This window comes from Lemur catta, chromosome 6, assembly GCF_020740605.2.
Source record: "Lemur catta isolate mLemCat1 chromosome 6, mLemCat1.pri, whole genome shotgun sequence".
Taxonomy (NCBI): domain Eukaryota; kingdom Metazoa; phylum Chordata; class Mammalia; order Primates; family Lemuridae; genus Lemur; species Lemur catta.
Window position 1 is genome coordinate 47,298,402 of NC_059133.1, and position 20,111 is coordinate 47,318,512.

General features: G+C 36.3%; 2 protein-coding genes and 1 pseudogene across 2 annotated transcripts in view; 2 read left to right on the forward strand and 1 right to left on the reverse strand.

Moving 5' to 3' along the window:
* The window catches only part of TBC1D30 (TBC1 domain family member 30), an 84,947-nt gene extending 74,131 nt beyond the window's left edge, over positions 1-10,816 (reverse strand). The window contains exon 1 of the mRNA XM_045555153.1: positions 10,766-10,816. Coding sequence (XP_045411109.1) covers positions 10,766-10,816 — 51 coding nt within the window. The remainder of the gene's footprint in view (positions 1-10,765) is intronic.
* LOC123640953 lies at positions 9,207-9,304 on the forward strand (annotated as a pseudogene).
* The window catches only part of GNS (glucosamine (N-acetyl)-6-sulfatase), a 33,952-nt gene continuing 24,492 nt past the window's right edge, over positions 10,652-20,111 (forward strand). The window contains exons 1-3 of the mRNA XM_045553436.1: positions 10,652-11,009; positions 15,778-15,837; positions 18,464-18,670. Coding sequence (XP_045409392.1) covers positions 10,815-11,009; positions 15,778-15,837; positions 18,464-18,670 — 462 coding nt within the window. The 5' untranslated portion in view covers positions 10,652-10,814. The remainder of the gene's footprint in view (positions 11,010-15,777; positions 15,838-18,463; positions 18,671-20,111) is intronic.

A 20,111-nucleotide genomic window follows, 5' to 3' on the forward strand; every position in this document is an offset into this window, starting at 1 on the left:
ATAAGAGTTTATTGACATTCAACATTTCTAAAATAATAGGAAATTCAAAATTATTTCCCATTCCCCATCATTACCAAATCACCTGAAGAGAGGAAACTGGCAAACTAAAAACTAACAAGGCTTAAGGTCATTGTACTTGTTGGAATGATGTTCCTCCAGATATCTGCATATCAGCACTCAAGTGATGGCAATGATAGACACATCATTTCCTCTTAAAAAATGTCACTTTAGGTTGAGCATGGTGGTTCATACCTGTAATCCCAGCACTTTGGGAGGCCAAGGCTAGGAGGATCGCTGGAGCCCAGGAGCTTGAGACCAGCCCAAGCTGAGACGTCATCTCCACAAAAAAAATATAGAAAAATTAATTGGATGTGTTGGCATGTACCTGTAGTCCCAGCTACTTGGGAGGCTGAGGCTAAGGTAGGAGGATCACTTGAGCCCAGGAGTTTGAGGCTGCAATAAGGAATGATGATGCCCTTGTACTCTAGCCTGGGCAACAGAGGGAGACCCTGTCTCACACAAAAAAAAGTCACTTTAATACAAATGAGAGACATCAGAGGTTTAATTTCTGCTGATACATGTTGAGCCATCACAACCTTTCTTCCTATTATTGCAAAGGAAAGGTTATATTCTGTCACTTTGAAATTTAACATTATAATTATTAAGTAGTAGTTAAACTAGATATCCAGAGTTCCTGCAAGCATCAAATTTTATAGCCTGAATACCATTCCACATGAATAGCTCTTATTTATTGATCGTCTACTATGTATTAATAGGCATTTCCTAAGGTATATCTAAGGATTGATGGCTTTTAAAAATACTTAAATCCTCTTTTTACCTCTCATCCCAACTTTTGGGGTTGAAAAATATAAGAATCTTCTTCATGTATAGTTATTAGATGGAAAATGCAGCTTGTATTGTATGTATTCCAAGCATATACATAAATTGTAAAAGCAAAATTAAAGAGCAAAACTGAATTCCCATGAGGACAAACTGAAACCCAGCAATGACCTTTTGCATTTCTCTTGTGACTGTGGGAATGAGTAATCCCTGAAAGATTAGAGTGAAAAGTTAACTGCTAGGTTTTAGAAATCACGTATTTCAAGAACAATCATAGCTTTCATCATACCAATTCAGTATTTAGGTATCTGCACATGCTGAAAAAATTATCAACTTATCAGAAATGTTGCAAGTCTTGTTAAGGTAGTTTTAAATGAGGGGTGTCGGAAGGTTATTGGCAAGACCTTATTACAGGTTTAGAAATAATTTAAATGGTCACAGCCTGTAGACTGTACACTAGATTTACATGTTGCATTTTTGTAAATGCTCAGAGAGAGATGCTTCTTAGCTTATAATTATAATGCAGTATTGGACCTTGTATCCCATTTGTATCTTGTAAAAAATTATTACTATAATTATTTAAATATAAAAACTAAAGTTCCAAATTAAAATATTGATTATAAGCACCATAATTAATTTTAGCAAATTTCATTTTAGTTGTTATCCTTAATCATGATCAGTTTGACAGTCATGTTCTGTTAGACCCACAGTTGTCTCTTCAATCCAATTAGTGGCTCCAGAGCTCCAGGGAACTTGCCTGGGGTCTTCCAGTCATCTCGTGACAATAGTGGAGGGTAGTAAAAGGGGCTCCTCTTTGCTAACACCACTTCAAGGCTTTTATTTAATGAAACTCATTTTTCTTTGGAAAGTAGATAACTGGTTGGTCTTTTCTCTAGTTTCATTTTATTCATTCAATTAATTAATTCAACAAATATTTATTGAGCACTTACAATGTGCCAGGGACTATTCGAGGTAGTGAGCATATATCAATGAACAAAATACACAAACATTCCTGCCCTTAGAAGCAAACATTTTTTGTTTTAAAGTCTATTTTGCCTGATATTAGTATAGCCATTTCACCTTTCTTTTGGTTGCTGTTTCATGATACATCTTTTTCCATCCTTGTACTTTGAATCTATTGTAGCTTTTAATGTAAAGTGTGTCTCCTATAGACAGCAAATAGATCTAGTTTTTTATCCAGTCTTACAATCTCTGCCTTTTGACTCAATTGTTTAATCCACTTACATTTAATTATTATTCATATAGTTGGATTTATGTTTGCCATTTTACTTTTTTTCTATATGGCTCATGTCATTTTTGGTCCTCTGTTACTCCTTTATTGCTTTATTTTGCATTAAGTAAATATTTTCTAATGTAGCATTTTAATTTAATTTTTTTCACTATAGTTTTAAGATATTTCCTTAGAAACTGCTCTAGGTCTTACTATGTCCATCTTATCAGAAACAGCTTCAGATTTATACTAACTTTATTTCAATAAGATATAGAAACATCACTCTTACATACTTCTATTCCCTTTCTCCTTTTTTGTGTTATACATATCTATTAATGTTACAGTACATTGTTATAATCATTACTTTATATAATTTTGTGTATTTTAAAGAAGGTAAGAGAAGAGAATAAGTATGTATTTACAGCTTTTGTTATATTAATCTTCCTATTCATCATTTCTGATTCTCTCTTTCTTGTGCTTTTAAGTTACTATCTGCAGTCATTTTCTAAGCCCAGTGCAGCTTTGATTTCATTCACCTCCTTTGTGCTGTTATTGGCAAATATATTACATTTCTATATATTGGAGGACCAACAATGTAGTATATACATATTGTTTTATAAAATTGTTTTTTAAATCAATTTTAAAAAGAAATAAAATATATGGATTTATACCATCTTTTATAATTACATAATTATCTTTAGCAGTGCTCTTTGTTTCTTTTATGATTACATAATTATCTTTACCAGTGCTCTTTGTTTTTTTTCACTTACTTTCAGGCTAAAGAACTCTCTTTAGTATTTCTTGTAAGGCAACTCTTCTAGCAACAAATTATTTCTGTTCCTGTTTATAAAAGAATGTTTTTAGTTCGTTTTCATTTTTACAAGATATTTTTATTGCATAAAGGATTTGTTGACAGTTTTTTTGAGAACTTTGAATATGTTATTCCACTGCCTTCTGACCTCCATTATTTCTAATGAGAAGTAATCTGTTAATTTTCTTAGAGTTTCCTTATAAGTCATGAATCATATTTCTCTTGTTTCAAAATTTTCTCCTTTACTTTGCCTTTTAGCATTTTTTACCATAATGTGTGTATTTGTGGAACTCTTTGAACATTTATTTCTTTTTTCTTCTTATTGAACTAGATAGAACCTACAGTATAATGTTGTATAGAAGGGTTGAGGGCAAACATACTTGTTACTGGGCTAGACAGACGATATTCAGGCTTTCACCATTTAGTATATTAAATGTAAGTTTTTCATAAAATGCTTTTATTGGATGAAGGAAGCTTCATTCTATTCCACATTTATTAAGATTTTTTACCCTGAATGGATGTTGAATTTTGTCAATTTCTTCTACTGTATGTATTGTGATTATCATATGATTTTTCTCCTTTATTCTATAGAGTAAATTACTTTGATTCTTGAATTTAAATCAACCTTGCATTCTTGGGGTAAGACCAACTTGTTTATGAGATATTATCCTTTTTATATATAGCTGAATTTGATTTGCTAGAAACTTTTAACGTATTTTTGCATCCATATTCATGACAGTTTTCTGGTAATGTCTTTGGTTGTTCTGGGTAGTAGGATAATGTTGGCTTCATAAAATGGCTTGAGAAGCATTCCCTCCTCCTCTCCTTTCTGAAAGAACTTGCATAGGATTTATATTATTTCTTTATGTTTGATAGAATTCACAAGTGATGCCATCTGAGCCTAGAGTCTTCTTTGTGGAAACATTTTAAGTTACTAATTCAATTTCTATAGTAGAGGACTATTCAGATTTCTACTTTTTTCTTGAAACAGTCTTGGTAATTTATGACTTTGGAGAAATTTGCCTGTTTCATCTAAGTAAAAAATTTTATTCACATAAATTTGTGCATGTTTACTTATTATTCATTTAATGTCTGAATCTGTAGTTGATCTTCACTCTTTCATTCCTGATATTGGTATGTTGTATTTCCTCATTTTATCTCTTTGATGAGTCTTGATAGAAATTTGTCAATTTTATTAATCTTCTCCGAGAACCGGGATTTGTTTTCATTGATTTATCGCTATTGTTTCTGTTTTCAATTTCATTATTTTCTTCCTTCTTTTAAATTTGTTTTTGTTTTTTTTTGTTTTTTTTTTTTTTTTTTTGCTCTTCTTTTACTAGATTCTGAAGGTGGAAGCTTTAGTCTTTGATTTCATACCTTTCTTCTTTTCTACTATAAACTTTAAAACCATAAATTTTCTTCTAAGTACTCCTTTGGCTGCATGTCACAAATTTTGAAATACTGTATTTTCCATTTTCATTAAGTTCAAAATATTTTCTAAATTCCCTTGTGTCTTATCCTGTGACCTATAGATTATTTGTGTTGTTCAATTTCCAAATATTTGGGCATTATCTAAATGTCTTTCTGTTATTGATTCTAATTTAATTCTTTGTGGTCATCAAACATACTCTGTATGATTTAAATCCTTTTAAATTTTTAAAATTTTCTTTATGGCCCAGCTGGGAAGTTGAAAAGAATGTGTATTCTGCTCTTGTTGCATTGAGTGTTCTATAAATGTCAATTAGGTCAAGTTGGGTAAGAGTGTTGTTCACATCTTCCATATCTTTACTAATTATTTGTCTACTTTTTCTGTCATCAGTTGTATAAATCTAAATATCCTTTCAGTTTTGTCAGCTTTTAAATTTTTACTTGTTTCGAATTAGTCATTAATTCAAATAGTTCAAATACAGACTTTCACCAGTTTTTGATTCATGTACTATATTTTGAAGCAGTATCATGCACACATGTTTAGAATTGTTATGTCTTCTTGATAAATTACCCCTTTATTATTATGAAACTACCCTTTTTGGTAATATTCTTTGTTCTGAAGTTTACTTTCTCTTATGCTAACATAGTACTACAGTTTTATTTTGATTAGTGTTTTCACAGTATATATATTTTCTATTCTTTCTCTTTTAATCTGCCTGTGTCTTTATATTGAAAGACAGTTACTTTAAACAGTATATAGTTGGTTTTTGATTTTTTTCATCTAGCCTGACAAGTGCTGCCTATTAATTGGGAGTGTTTAGAACATTTATATTTAATGTAATTGATATGGTTTAAGTCTATCATCTTTCTGTCTTTTATTTTTGCCTTCTATACCTTGTTTCTTTTTTCTTCTTTTCCTTCTTTTGAATTAATATTTTTTAGTATTCCATTTTATTTCCATTAATAGCTTATTAGCTATACCATTTTTATTGATTTGTCTAGTGTTTACAATATTCATCTTTAACTTATCACAGTTTACCTGAAATTTATATTGTATCAGATCATATATAATGTGAGAATCTTATAACAGGATATTTTTAGCCTCCCTTTTCATCCTTTGTGCTATTGTTATCCATTTTATTTCTATTGTAAATATAAGTTATTACTTTTGCTTTAAGTCAGTTGCTATCTTTGACATTTTTTTAAATGAGGAAAAAGTCCTTTAATCTATCCACATATTTACCATGATTCATGCTCCCTGTGTGTAGATCTGAGTTTCCATCTGGAATTATTTTCCTTCCCCTTGCAAATGTCCTTAAACGCAGCAGTCCCCAATCTTTTTGGCACCAGGGGCCATTTTCACGAAAGACAATTTTTCCAGGGACAGGGGTGTGGGGGTGGCGGTGGTTTCAGGATGATTCAAGTACATTACATTTATTATGTACTTTATTTCTATTGTTACTACACTGTAATATATGATGAAAAAAATTATACAACTCACCATAGGTTGTATGGGGATCCCTGCTTTAACATATTTTGTAGTTCAGTTCTACTGGCAATGAATTCTCCCACCACTTTTTGTGTTAAAATATCATTATTTTGCCTGAATTTTTGAAATTTATTTTTGATGGGTATAGAATTCTAAGTTGATGGGTTTTTATTTTCTTTCAGCACTTTTAAGATATCATTCCTCTGTTTTCTAGTTTGTGCAGTTTCTATGAGATGTCTACAGTCATTCTTACCTTTGTACCTTTGTATGTTAATATGATTTCCCTTTCTTCTGACTGCTTTCAAGACTTTTCTTTATGACTAGTTTCCGGAATTTTGATTGTGATGTTTCTCAGTATAATATTCTATATGGAGCTCATTGAGTTTCTTGGATCTGAGATCAGAGTTTTCTCCAAATTTAGACATTTTTCAACTATTATTTCTTTGAAAAATTATTTTTGTTCCTTCTGGAACTCCAATTATATGAGTGACAGACTACATGATTTTGTTTCACAGAGGCTCTATTTTTATTTTCATCTTTTTTCTCTCTTTGCTTTATTTTGGATATTTTCTATTGCTGCCTCCCCCCCCCATATTGTTTACTCTTCTGTTAATCCATGCAGTGCATTTTTCAGATACAGTGTTATTTATTTATAGATTTTAAAAAATATATAGCTTCCAAATCTCTCATTAGACTGTTTTCCTTTAAATACCTGGAGATAGTTATAATAGGTGTTTTAACAACCTGATCGGTTAACTTCTTCATCTCTGTGTTTATTATCTGTTTCTATTGACAATGTTTTCTACTGGTTAAGGGCCAGATTTTCCTGTTTGGGGGCCCATGGTAATTTTTTTATTGGGTGTAGGACATTGTGAATTTCATAATGTTGATTATCTGAATTTTGTAGTCTTGGGCCTTGTTCTGGAAGGCAAGTTACTTGCAGATCAGCTTGATCTTTTTGAGGGTTGTACTTAAGCTTTGCTATTGTAGCCCCACTACTTTGCAGGTTCTTTACTGAATGCCCCTTATGATCAAGGAGGCCTTTCCCCTCTGGCTGGTTGGATCTCAAATATCACCAACCCCTCTGAGAATCATTTATTTTACATCACTTTGGTCATTCTTTGCATTGCCTTAGAGTGTTTCACCCTATGAATGCACATCTCAGTGTTCAGCAAAGTTTCAAAAAGACATGAATGTAGACTGTTTGTTTTTGTTTCTGTTTTTTTAATCTACATAGTATGCTCCTCTTTGGAACTCTTCCCTGAAACTTCCAGCTGCTTTAACCTCCCTCAACCTCCATCTCTCTCCCTTCAAAGTTGTCCACCAGACAACTGTGTTATGCATGGGATTCTCTTTCCTGCTCTCTGGTTCAGAATGTACCTCCAGACAAAAAACTAGAGCAATTGTTTGTTTCCCCTCACACATGGATCACAGTCCTTCACTGACTCTTATTCCTCATGTAAAAACATATTTTGGCCTGTTTTCTAGTTGTTTTTAGCAGGTGAGTTAGTCTGGCACTGTTACTCCATCATTGCCAGGGTGAAAGTTTTGAGGTTATTAAATGTTTAAGTAAAAGACATTTATACTTCAGAGGACATGATGAAAAATAATATTGTTCCTACAATGAAAATTTCATGAGAATTTTTCAACTAATAGCTGAATTTCATTCATTTTTGCTTAAGCTCTTAGGAAAAAAATGTCAATATAAAAAAATGACTTATTTTACTAAAATAATTTCTGAAAAATTGAAATAATGAGAAAATGCATACAAAAAAGTGGCAAGTCAAATACATAATGAAACACCAAATAATATTATATATTCTATTCTGGATATGATAAACACCGATCAATTGGTAATTACTCTGTACTTCTAACAGAAAAAATTTTTACCTTTTTTAGCCAACTGAAAACATCTGAGACTTATTCAACAAAGTAACAAGATTGGTGCTATTTTAACCTGTGGTTGAATAATACTTACAATCAGTCATATGTGATCACAACTATTATGATGATTGGGACAAAGGGCTGCATGCTCTTTACAAATAACTTTGCACAATATGAGCCATATACAACTCATTTCCTTAATTTTGTTAGAGAAAAGGCTTCCCTCAAAGTACCTGAAGTGTACTTTGATGTTTTGCAATAGTGTGTTTTACCTTCAGGTTCAACTACTGTATGGAGTATTTAAATATATATGACAACTTGGACTTTATTTGAAGAATCGAAATATAATGAAATGATGTGTCCATTACAAAGGTGTTCAAGCCTTGCAACACATAAGGTGGACAACATGATGTTTTGACATACGTATATATTGTGAAATGATTATTCTCTTTCTGTTAGTAAATTATTATTTTGTTATGATTGGATATTTTTTTGTTACCATTCACTTCCAACTGTCAGGATTTTTCTTGATTTTCTCACTCATCTCTATCATTTTGGTTTCATTTTCCATTAATTTTTTATCTCAATTTTATCTCAGTGCTTTAATAAAATACAGATGACAAAAGAAAGTGTCTGCTATTTACATTCACATCAGGAGTCTGTAATTTGTCACTTGTTTTATTGAAATGTTCCAATATCTTCCTAAACCGCAGTCAAAATGTTTTGAGTTTTACTGACTATTTAAATAAAGTTTTTACATTTTGTTTGTGTTTGGGATTCTCTTCTGAGTTGTCAAAAATATATTTTGGAGTTCTTAAAGTTATTTTTCACCTTCACAGTTCACTGGCTTCTTTTAGTTCTTTGAATGTACCACCTCAGGACCTTTGCATATGCTATACTCTGTGCCTAGGAGACATTCCACCATCCCACTACTCCATTAACAAATTATCTCCTAATCAAACTTTAGATTTCGCTGAAAGGTCATTTCCTCAAGGACCCTTAGACTAGGTCAATCCTTCACCCCTTAAATGCTCACTGCACCCTTTACTTTTCCTTCATAGCATGTCTATTCATAATCATATACTTCTGTCACTATCAGATTGTCCATCTCTCTCCTATTAGACTGTAAATTCCATGAAAGAGGGACAGTGTCTCCTCAGCACTAGCTTATCATCTGGAACAAAGACAGCACCTAATTACACAATCTATGACCTCACATAGTTTATAATCTAGCCTTGAACAACAAGAAGACACAATTTTACAATTTGGGGCATCACTGCAGATGGAACAGGTTATTTTTTGTATGTGTGCAAGGAAGTCTTCCTGGAAGTCTTGAAATCTGAATGCACAGGGTTAGTTATTTCACTAGCTCAAAAAATGAGCCAAAGGCTATAACCCAGTATCTTGGCTGTCTGGGAACTGCTCTGACCATATTTTCCGCATAATTCTTTCTTGCAGAACTCTATTTTTTAAAAGATTCTTTCGCCTTCTGTAGACTTACTTTTTTAAAAAAATGTGGTAAGATTCTTTCGTGGTTCATAAGCGTGATAATTGGGTTTTCATGCTAATGTGAGGTGTACCTCCCTGAAATCTTGTTACTCAGCACATTAGCCATCTGATGTGGGAAAAAATGTAATAAAATAAAGGCGTTACCTCCTTTTGCATAAGTCCTATAGTTGTACACATGAAATTTCAAAAGTATTTCCACAATTATTGTTACCTTATAAGTGCTTTCACAAGTTTTAAAAGATTTTTCTTGGCATACAGTCCAGCTTAGGCAAAATACTGTTACCAGCAAGGAGGTACGCTCTGTTGTACCGAGTTGGAGATATGACTAGACAGTTCACCTTGCTTGCGATATTTCTGTTTTTATAGACTTCAGCATGGTGGTAAGCACATGTTTCAGAGTGACCACAGAAATATTTGGAACTCCTAATTTCATGGAATTTTTCCCCTAAAGATTACTAAATAATGTGGGTGCATGACCATGTGTCAAGGTTTCTGTTCAATGTGTACATCCTCCAACATCTTCCCAAAGGGCTTTTAAAAAGTCACCAAAGACGGCGGAGGGCGGTGGCTCATGCCTGTAGACCTAGCACTCTGGGAGGCCTATGCGGGAGAATTGCTTGAGCTCAGGAGTTGAAGAACAGCCTGAGCAAGCGTTAGACCCGTTTCTACTAAAAAAATAGAAAAAAATTAGCCAGGCGTGGTGGCACGCGCCTCTATTTCCAGCTACTGGGGAGGCTGAGGCAGGAGAATCGCTTAAGCCCAAGAGTTTGAGGTTGCAGTGAGCTTTGATGACGCCACTGCACTCTAGCCAGGGCAACACAGCGAGACTATGTCTCAAAAAAAAGAAAAAAAGAGGAAAGTCATCAAGGAATATTAGGATAAAGCTGTCAGGATATCCTTAAATTGTTTGTTTGAAACCACGATGTCAGCTGAGGAAAGCAGAACATCATCAGGCTTTGGAGTTAAGCACAGCTGACTTGAATCCAGCTCCAAATTTAACAGCTGCGCTGCATGAGAATGTTAAGACCTACCTCACACCTCACAAGTTGTAGAGAAACTAAAAACGAATAAACATAAGTGCCCCGACACTCTGGTTTACCTTCATTTTGTATAAACATAAGAGCCCTGAATAAGTACTCATTGATTCAGGGGTTAAATATGCTAGAATAAAAACTTTACCCATCAGCTGCTCTTAACATCTGGTAGGAACATTCCTTCTTTCTCTTCCTCTTAATCGGATGGTATTTGCTGACTGCCTCCTGCTTTTCATCTTCTCTTCCCACCATTTTAATCGCTCCACCAAGCGCTCAGAAACAGGTCCTACCAGAATGCACCCCAGGCCTGCGCCAGGTCCCCAGAATTCTTCGACCCTTTTTGGCAAGTGTCCGCCGTTTCCCTCGCGGCTGCGCCCATGGCCCCGCCCACGCCACCCGTCACGTGACCGCGCCGCGCGCTCCGCCCCCTGTCCCCGGCTCACGTGATCGCGCCTGGAGAGAAAACGCCTGACCCCAGCCCCCGGCCTTCACCGCACAGCCTTTTCCTGGGGCTTATCGGCCTTTCGCCCACCGGCTACCTGCGCGTCCCTCCACCCCGCCCCGGGTTCCCGCGGAGCCCTGTCCGCCATGCGGCTCCTGCCTCTGGCCCCAGGTGGGCCCCGGCGGGGCAGGCCCCGCCACCTGCCCTTCTGCAGCCCAGCGCCGCTGCTGCTGCTGCTGCTGAGCGGCTGCCTGGGGGTCTCCCCGGTGGCGGCGGCCTCTCGGAGGCCCAACGTGGTGCTGCTCCTCACCGACGACCAGGACGAAGTGCTCGGCGGCATGGTAACTCCTCTATTTCTGCCCCGCCCCTCCACCTCTCCTTCTGACTCCCCCGTTTCTTGCTCTCTTTTTCCGTCCCCACCCCTACTCCCCGAATTGGCTGCCTTGACCCTAGCTAGGTTTGGTGTGAGGGGCTGCAGGACGGCTTCCTCCTCTGAATTGATACACATACACGCACCACACGGAGCTGCTAGTCTGGACCCTACTGCTGCGGACTTCGCGTTCACATCTCAAGAGAAACATGTGGAGGCCATTGGAGGATGGGTTGAACCAATGAGGAGCAGGTGCTGGCTAAGAGCAAGCGAGCCCTGATTGATTTTCTTTTGGATTAGTCCAGCCCCCTTTATGAGGGACGTAGGCCCCCTCTGCATTTGTGCCTCTGTACAATATCTGGGCCTGATATCTATAAAATAAGTGCTGAAATGTGCTAATCTGGTAGGCAGGCTGTTGAACTGTTGAGTGTGTGTTTTGCTTCACAAGGCTCAAGAAATTCAATCAATCTAATTGAACACCAGGCTGTTGCATTAGATACTGTCAGCGGTTCATTTTATGTCTAATGGGTTGTTGTGATGAGACTCCATTCCTTCCCAGAATTAATTTTGCTCTTGTATTGTAGAATTCTGGAATTTATGACCTTTGGAAACATCCCTTCGACCCCTTCCTCACGGAGGCCCAGAAAGCAGCTTGCCCAAACAAGACACAGAGGTAGTTGAGGCAGTCAGGGCAAAACCCTGACTAGCCCCCTGATCCAGGATCCAGCATTCTTTTCATCTTTTCAAAAGCAAATTCTTTATTGCTTTCTTCCTTTCAGTTCTCTTTTTGCTTTCAGCTGAATTGCTGAGACTATGAAACACTCCAGACAAGAGGTTCCTAATTTTTCCTGTATGGTAACTCCTTAGTTCAGTGTCCTTCAAACTGCTGGTCCCAACCCATGAGTGAGTTGTGAAATCAGTTTAGTTAGTAAGCTACTAACGTTTTTGCTTGGAATGTTTTGTAGCCCGTGCTTTAGTGAAGAAAAGTGTATCCATCACACCATAATGTTTAAGTAAAATCAAGAAATAGGTAAGAACAGTTCCCTGGGGAAAAAAGTAAAAACAGATGATACCTGGAACAAACACAGTGAAATGTTAAAGGTGATGTTACTACATAAAATACTATTTCAAAGAAGGCTGAAAAATTCCACATTAAACCAAAATCCTAAGTGCTATCTATAATCCTTTGACCTGAATTAGTCTCAGGGAATTGGAGGGTTGATCACTGTTTTGCAACTGTGGCAGCAATTTGTAATATTTTGGGGGTCAGAGGATTCCTTCTCTGCAAAAATTTTTACATACATAGTATGTAAAATGTGTGTGATAGAGAGGCAGACACGGTAAAGGTAAGCATATCCATATATATATTTCTGGGTTGTAAAGTATCTTACTCTCGTGCTCAAGAGTGTGAAAATAAGATACTTTCATTTTGACTCCACACTTCTTTCTATCATATATGCCTCATGGCCTTTTAGTTTCTACCCAGCCATGTTGACATCATAGACTCTTGATTTAATTTCCTTCTTAGTTTTTACTTTGGTTTTTACCACCATTACAACTTCTATGCTTATTCTGCTGCTCACAAAACTCCTTTTAAAAAAAAAAAAAAATTGTGTCCTTGAAGAGTGTTTTGTCCAGAAAAAGCAAGCCATCTCTATCAGTGATTAAAGTATTTAATGAAAAGGTCAAGCTTTTTTATCTCTGTTGACAACAAAATTAATTACTTAAATATAAGGTATTCAGAATTCAGTTTCTTCAATTCTTATAGACCCCAGCTGTAGTCTCTGTATATTTGAGGTCTCTTCCTCTTAGTATGTTAATCCTACTTACGTCTTTAAACCAGTAGCAAAGCCCTCTGCTGTAGATAATATCCTAAAGAAAAGGAAACTAATACTTGGAAGTGGTTAAGTAACTTGGCCAAGGTTCATATAGCTAATAAGGGGCAAAGTTTGGGTGTGTTGTGATCCCAGAGCATCATGCTTTTTCTCCTATTCTAGAATACTGTAATAATACAGACTTACCAGATGTCATTCGACATGCTTATACTGGCACTGTCACTTAAACGGAGATCAGAAATTCTTCAGGTGACATTTGGGGATGCCAGTGGGATAATGGAACTCCTTAATTTACATGCAAAACTATGTATGTAAAAATTTTTGCAGAGGGGGTGGTTCTCTGACCCCCAAAATATTACAAATTGCTGCCATAGTTGCAAAACAGTGGTGAACCCTCCAATTCCCTGAGACAATTCAGGTCAAAGGATTATAGATAGCACTTAGGATACTGGTTTAATGTGGAATTTTTTAGCCTTCTTTGAAAGTCTTTTATGTAGTAACATCATCTTTAACAATTCACTGTGTTTGTTCTAGATATCATCTGTTTTTACTTTTTTCCCCAGGGAACTGTTCTTATCTATTTCTTGATTTTACTTAAATATCATTTGCACTGTTCTTCACTATAGCATGGGTTGCTCTTTTTAAAATCATTCACTCTGGGAAAAAGTGACATATGGTCAAAACCTCAAGGAAGTGAGAGAAGCCATGATGAAATATAAGAGAAGAATAAATACATCATGTCATTGCTTTGCTTAAAGCAAAATGATTTCCATTGTTAAAAGTAAGCCATAGAATTATCAGAATTGTCAAAACTATTTCAGAGCCAGCCGGGCGCTTATCAGAATTGTCAAAACTATTTCAGAGCCGGCCGGGCGCGGTGGCTCACGCCTGTAATCCTAGCGCTCTGGGAGGCCGAGGTGGGTGGATCGCTTGAGGTCAGGAGTTCGAGACCAGCCTGAGCGAGACCCCGTCTCTACTAAAAATAGAAATAAAAATTATCTGGACAACTAAGAATATATATAGAAAAAATTAGCCAGGCATGGTGGTGCATGCCTGTAGTCCCAGCTACTCGGGAGGCTGAGGCAGGAGGATTGCCTGAGCCCAGGAGTTTGAGGTTGCTGTGAGCTAGGCTGACACCACGGCACTCACTCTAGCTCGGGCAACAAAGTGAGACTCTGTCTCAAAAAAAAAAAAAAAAAAGCTATTTCAGAGCAGTTTTACATTGGACCTGGAAAGTAAATGACTACTTGGGGTTTTAATAGAAAGGATTTTGCTTGGGATGAGCAAAATAACACATTTGCCCCTATGCTTCTTAAAGACTGTTGTATGGCCTTACCCTGACGAGCCACTATCTTTGCTTAGATCTTAAGGATCCATTTTATATTCACATTAGCGTGGACACACGTACACATACATTTTCAGTGCTGTGTGGTTCTTGTTTCGGACTTGTTTGATTAAGCACAGATTGTAGTTATCATTTGTACTACTATTAGCAGTATAAAGATTATGGTTGTTAATGTAAACTTCTTTTTGACTTAGACTAAAATCTAAGTCACACACACCCCCCCCCCAATCCGTGGAAAAACTGTCTTCCACAAAACAGGTCCCTGGTGTCGAAGTTGGGGACCACTGATAATGGTAACTCAGGTTCCTTGCGAAACCATTGTTTGATTCAGCCCAGTGTTCTTTTCCTGAGGATAGCACTCAAGTGATGTTTTAAGGAGAGCATGGCTGGTGACATTGCTTCTGAAAGTTGGCAAAGACCTTCCACATCTCTAGTGTCTCCTGGAAGGCTCTTATGGATCTACTCATGAAATTAGCAAAGCTCTTCTTGAATAAGTTAGAATTCTCATCCTTTTGAGCTTATGGGTTCCTTAGGTTTTCTACTACCAATATAAAACAGTGGGGGAAAGTAATTTATACATTATCAAAAATGAGGTTCTTGTTAACCTAGTTATATATTTAGATCATCGCTCTTTAAGGAATTATTACACAACAAAAAATACTTAAAACTGCATTTATTATGGTCTTACAATTCAAAAGTATTTCAGAATCATCATGAATCGACTGATATTACATCTAAAATGGGCCTCTTCAGTGGTGCTTTTTGCTGTCTGGAATCTGAATAAAAATTACTAGTGTTGTGTTTGTTTATATCTAAAGACTTCATACTTTTATTCTCACTATGGGGTGAAGTTAATTGTCCTCTGTACTTGTCAGGATCCTAGATTTTGAACAAAAGATGAAAAATAAGGATTTAAACAAAGTAATTTCTGACTAGCCTATTACTTGACAGGGTTCTTTCCTGCTTGCTGCCTGGTTCAAGTCCTCCTCCTGAGGTGGTGGTTGGTCTAGTGCGGAGGGCAGCAAGCTGGTGGTGGACAAGTGTCCGTCTGGGCTCCACCACTGAGTGTGAGGTTTGAGTCAGTCACTGAGCCTTGAGGCCTTGTCTGGCTTTCAGAATCTTAAGTGTTGTCTTATTTCTGTTTTAAAGGGAGAAAGGCTACTTTCACATCATTTTCCACATCCTGCTTTTAAAGAAGAATTCATAGAGAAAGATAGGTCCACCCTGTCTACCTTGTAAGGGTGTTGGTGATAAACAAAAGGGCACCAAAATTTCATTACATTGAAGTCAGCATTGCTGGAATTATGCCATCAGCTGTGAACTTTCCCTTCCTGTGAGCCTTATGACCCCCTGCACTTTTGCACAGGATGCAGGTGACTATAACCAAACCTGTTTGGTTCCTCTTCAGAAACACACAGGACTCTCTTGGCTGTTGCTTAGTGTCAGGTAGAGCTGACCATTTAGGAACAAAACATTGAGTAAGATGTGACAAAACATGAATCCTGGTCTATGTGTTTTAATTTATCAGGTATTTAACAGATAATTACTTACTTTTACAGACACCACTAAAGAAAACCAAGGCTCTCATTGGAGATATGGGGATGACTTTCTCCAGCGCTGTAAGTTTTGAGGCTAATTTAATTTTGTTAGACTTTAACTGTGTTTACATTCTAAGAAGAAACTTCTATTCTGGGGACTCTGGTATACTCTGTGTGGTTTTTCATTTCCTAGTTAAGTGCCTGATCTGAAGGAAGGACTTTAATGTGATGCAAACTCTTTTAATTGAAATATTACTTATCAATTGAAGATTAGTGCAGGTATCTTCTAAACCAGTCTGTTCTACAACTCAGAACTAGAGAATTTTATTTAAAACCTCACTGTTTTGAGATTTGAAAATGGATTATAAGAATCATGTAACATTTAGCTAAGCTCGGTGGCATGTGCCTACAGTCCCAACTACCTAGGAAGCTGAGGTGGGAAGATCACTTGAGTCCAGGAGTTCATGTCCAGCATGGACAACATAGCAGGACCTGGTCTCTTTTAAAAAAAAAAAAAAAAATCAAATAATATTTATGCTATGTAAACTATTCTGTGGTAAAAGCCTAATTAACCCTGATAGCCAAACCTGAGAAATAGCACCAAAATATATATATAACATGAATATTTAAAAATACAGATGCAAAGGTCCAAAATAAAATATTAATTCACATTCAAGAACCATGCACGTAACCAAGTAAGTGGTAGTCTAGGAATGGAGAGTGGCTTATCAGGAGATCCACTGAATGGTAGCATAGTGTCATGCTTGAGAGCACAGACTCTATATTCTGAATACTCTGTCTGCTGCTTTTCTAGCAGTGGGACCTTGGGCAAGTTGCTTAACCTCTCTGGCCCTTGTTTTCCCCACTTGGAAATGAGGGTACTAAAATCTACCTCCTGGTTGTCCTGAGGTTAAATGTTTTGATATGTGTAAAGTGCTTATGTCAGTGCCTGACTTATAGTAAGTACTACATGTTGTTGGTTATTATATTGTCTACCAACATATCAGTAGTTGAAAGAAGGAAAATGAAATATGTTCATCCTAATAGATACTTGAAAGTCCTCTGAAATTTTAGCATCTTTTCCTGATAATTTATTAAACTGTAAGAAGAATACATCCTATTATGAATATTTCAAACAAATAGCACACCTTATACTTAAGGCATTGTTAGGGATGAAATAAGGGCCTAATATCTCATTTAATGTTATGGACTATTTAGTCACTGCCATAACTCTTATGGAAATAAGAGGTAAGTTTATTGGAAAAATAAAAGTTATTTCTGCTAGTTTGGATTTTTTTATCCAGGAAACATAGACTTGTTGAAAAACTTTTTAAATTAATAGAATTCAGTAAGGTAGAGATGAAAAGAATTAATAACTTTCTTCCATATAGCCAGTTAGAGAAATAGAAGGTGGCGGGTGGAGAAAAGATCCCATTCATAATAGCAGCAAAATATAAACTCTAGGAATAATTAGTGGTGGCCAGAAATGATTAAGTCCTATGTAAATTAAGTTACAAAACTCTGTAAGTGATAAAAGTACTTGATATGTAGATATGCACGTCATTTTCTGTGGGAAGACACATAAAATGTTTATTCTAATTGGAATCCTAACAGGACATTTTTAGACTCCATTTAAGTGATTCCAAAAGTTACCTGGAATGATAAATAAGAACAATCAAGGTAATTTTTGTTAAAGGAAGAAATTGCCCTACCGGAGATACTAAAATGTAACATGAAGGTACAGTAACCAGTGTGGTGGTGTCCGTAAAATTGATCAGAAAAGAGAAAGAGGAAAGAATTTAAGAGCTGCCAATGTAAAAATTGCAGAAGTCAAATACCTAATAAAATTGAAAGACAAAAGAAAAAATGGGAAGTATATTTGTAACATGACCGTGTCCTTCCTTAACTCAAATCTTATGTAACAAGAGGCCAACAACAGCCCAGGAGGAAAAGATGAGCAAAGTACATGAACAAACCATTCACAGAAACACAATGGTCAATACACATGTGGAGAACATTCATCCTCACCAGTATTTAAAAATGCCAAATCTAATTTGAAACGCAAAAAAAATGCTAAGTATTTAAAAGGGATAACACCTCATTTTGGCATGAGTGTATGCTTGAATGGCTGTCATGCTGGCATGAGTATGAACTAGTATTTCCTTTCTATGAAGTGGCTTGGTGATGTATACAAATACTATTTGGTTAAATGGGGAAAATCTGTTGATGACAGTAGCTAATGGAAATTAGAGCAGAGAAAAAAGTCTGTGTCCGGTGTATAAAGTGATACAGGAAATGCATAAAGCTACAGATCAGCCTCAGCATGAATCTCCGATTCTCAGTTACACTAGATTCAAGTAGTATTCTTTATTTTTTGTTAAGACCAACGCTGTGCTCCTTGCATATGAAATATTATTTCTTTAGCATGAGACTAGATGAGACTAGAGTTACTGTTACGTTATCCTGCAAAAAGAAACCAACTGAAAAAGAAGTCTGTGTTCTTGGTTTGTTTTATATGCTTTCACGTCTCTACTCTGTGACTTAGATCAGCTCTGAAGTATGTCATGTATAAAGAAAAGCTATATTCCATGAGAAACTAAAAATTTGAAGTTAGCATATTGAGCAGCTTTCTTTATTCTCTTTAGAAATGATGAAAACTCCATCTTTCTTGTGTAACTTTGTCTTTTTTGTTCCCTTTCCTTTGTAGTATGTGCCAAGCGCTCTTTGCTGCCCCAGCAGAGCCAGTATCCTGACAGGGAAGTACCCACATAATCATCACGTTGTCAACAACACTTTAGAGGGAAACTGCAGTAGTAAGTCTTGGCAGAAGATCCAAGAACCAAATACTTTCCCAGCAATTCTCAGATCAATGTGTGGTTATCAAACGTTTTTTGCAGGGAAATATTTAAATGAGGTATGTCGAATGGTCTATTCCTTTTTTTATAATAGCTTTTTAAATGTGAATTAATATAAGTCATGTTAATGTTTTCATTAGTATCAATTCATGTTAAGGGTTTTTGGTATATGTTGTTTCTTCCAAATCTGCCCATTAAACAGGAACTAACTTACATAAACATGTTCACATGATTTGAGTACTGAAGTTAGTCTTCCTTCCAACAGTCCCAGAAGTATTTATTTAAAAATTATCCTAAGACTTCTGCTATCTGGTGCATCTTCTTCCCTGAGGAATTCTGCTTGTCATGTGGCTGTCATGCCATCTTTGTTTCCATTTCCCCTTTATCAGGATCAAAGTGAAAAATTTTTTCCTCTTAGAATCGTTCTTCAGATTTCTTAGATTCTTTTCTGAATTATAACAACTTAGTGCTTATCTCATTTTCTAACCTGAAAAGTAAGAACACACTGTAGAGAGATTAGTGATAAAAGGAAAGCATCCAGAGCCTGGGGCACTCAGGTCATTAAAGCATATGGTCAAGAGGCGTTGTAGGGCTGGATGGAGGGATACCTCAAAGTCCAGGCTTAAAGGAAGTGGTGTGTTTGGGAGCGTTTGGGGTTAGATCTTATAGTAAAACTGGGGATAGGAGACAAAGAGAAGATGTACATTTTCCTATATACTTTATTTGTAGTTGCTAGAAATCTTAATATCTAATCTGAATTTTCTGTTAATTTCTCCCTCCCCCCAGTAATTAGGGGAACTTGCAACCTTGTGGGTTTGAAGGAAGATGAGTCAGTTTGAAAAGAATCATGAGGAATAGGAAGTAAGGATATTAGGTTATTGGGATGGGGCTATGGGTCATAAAGAACATACACTACTTTGTATACTGGAGGTCATCTAATGTATGTATAAAATTAGGAGAGACTATTAAAATTCAAAGACTTAGTTTTCAGGGATTAAACTCGACTTTAAATGGGCTGTCATAAACCTCGTCAGGATAAAGTGGGATCATCTTGTGGTCTCTTTACTTATTCATTTCATCAGATAAATTGAGCTCCAGAAGTAGATTTCATCAGCAGGACAACTGATACAGATTGAGTATCCCTCATCCAAAATGCTTGGGAACAGAAGTGTTTGAGATTACAGATTTTAGAATAATTGCATTATACTTACTAGTTAGGCATTCCACATTTGAAAATACAAAATGCTCCCATGAACACTTCCTTTGTAGTGGCATGTCAGCACTCAAAATATTTCCAGTTTTCGGGTTTGGGATACTCAGCCTGTAATAGGGTGATACCTCATAGTCTGAATATTTTGGCTATTATTAGTCACAAGGTCAGTTAGACTATTCAGTCTGTGCCATCAGTAGCTCAGCACTCACCCCATGAATGGGCCATGTGGGCTAGGCCACATTTTAGGCTTTGCAGGCCATGTATCTCTGTTTTGACTGTTCCACTCT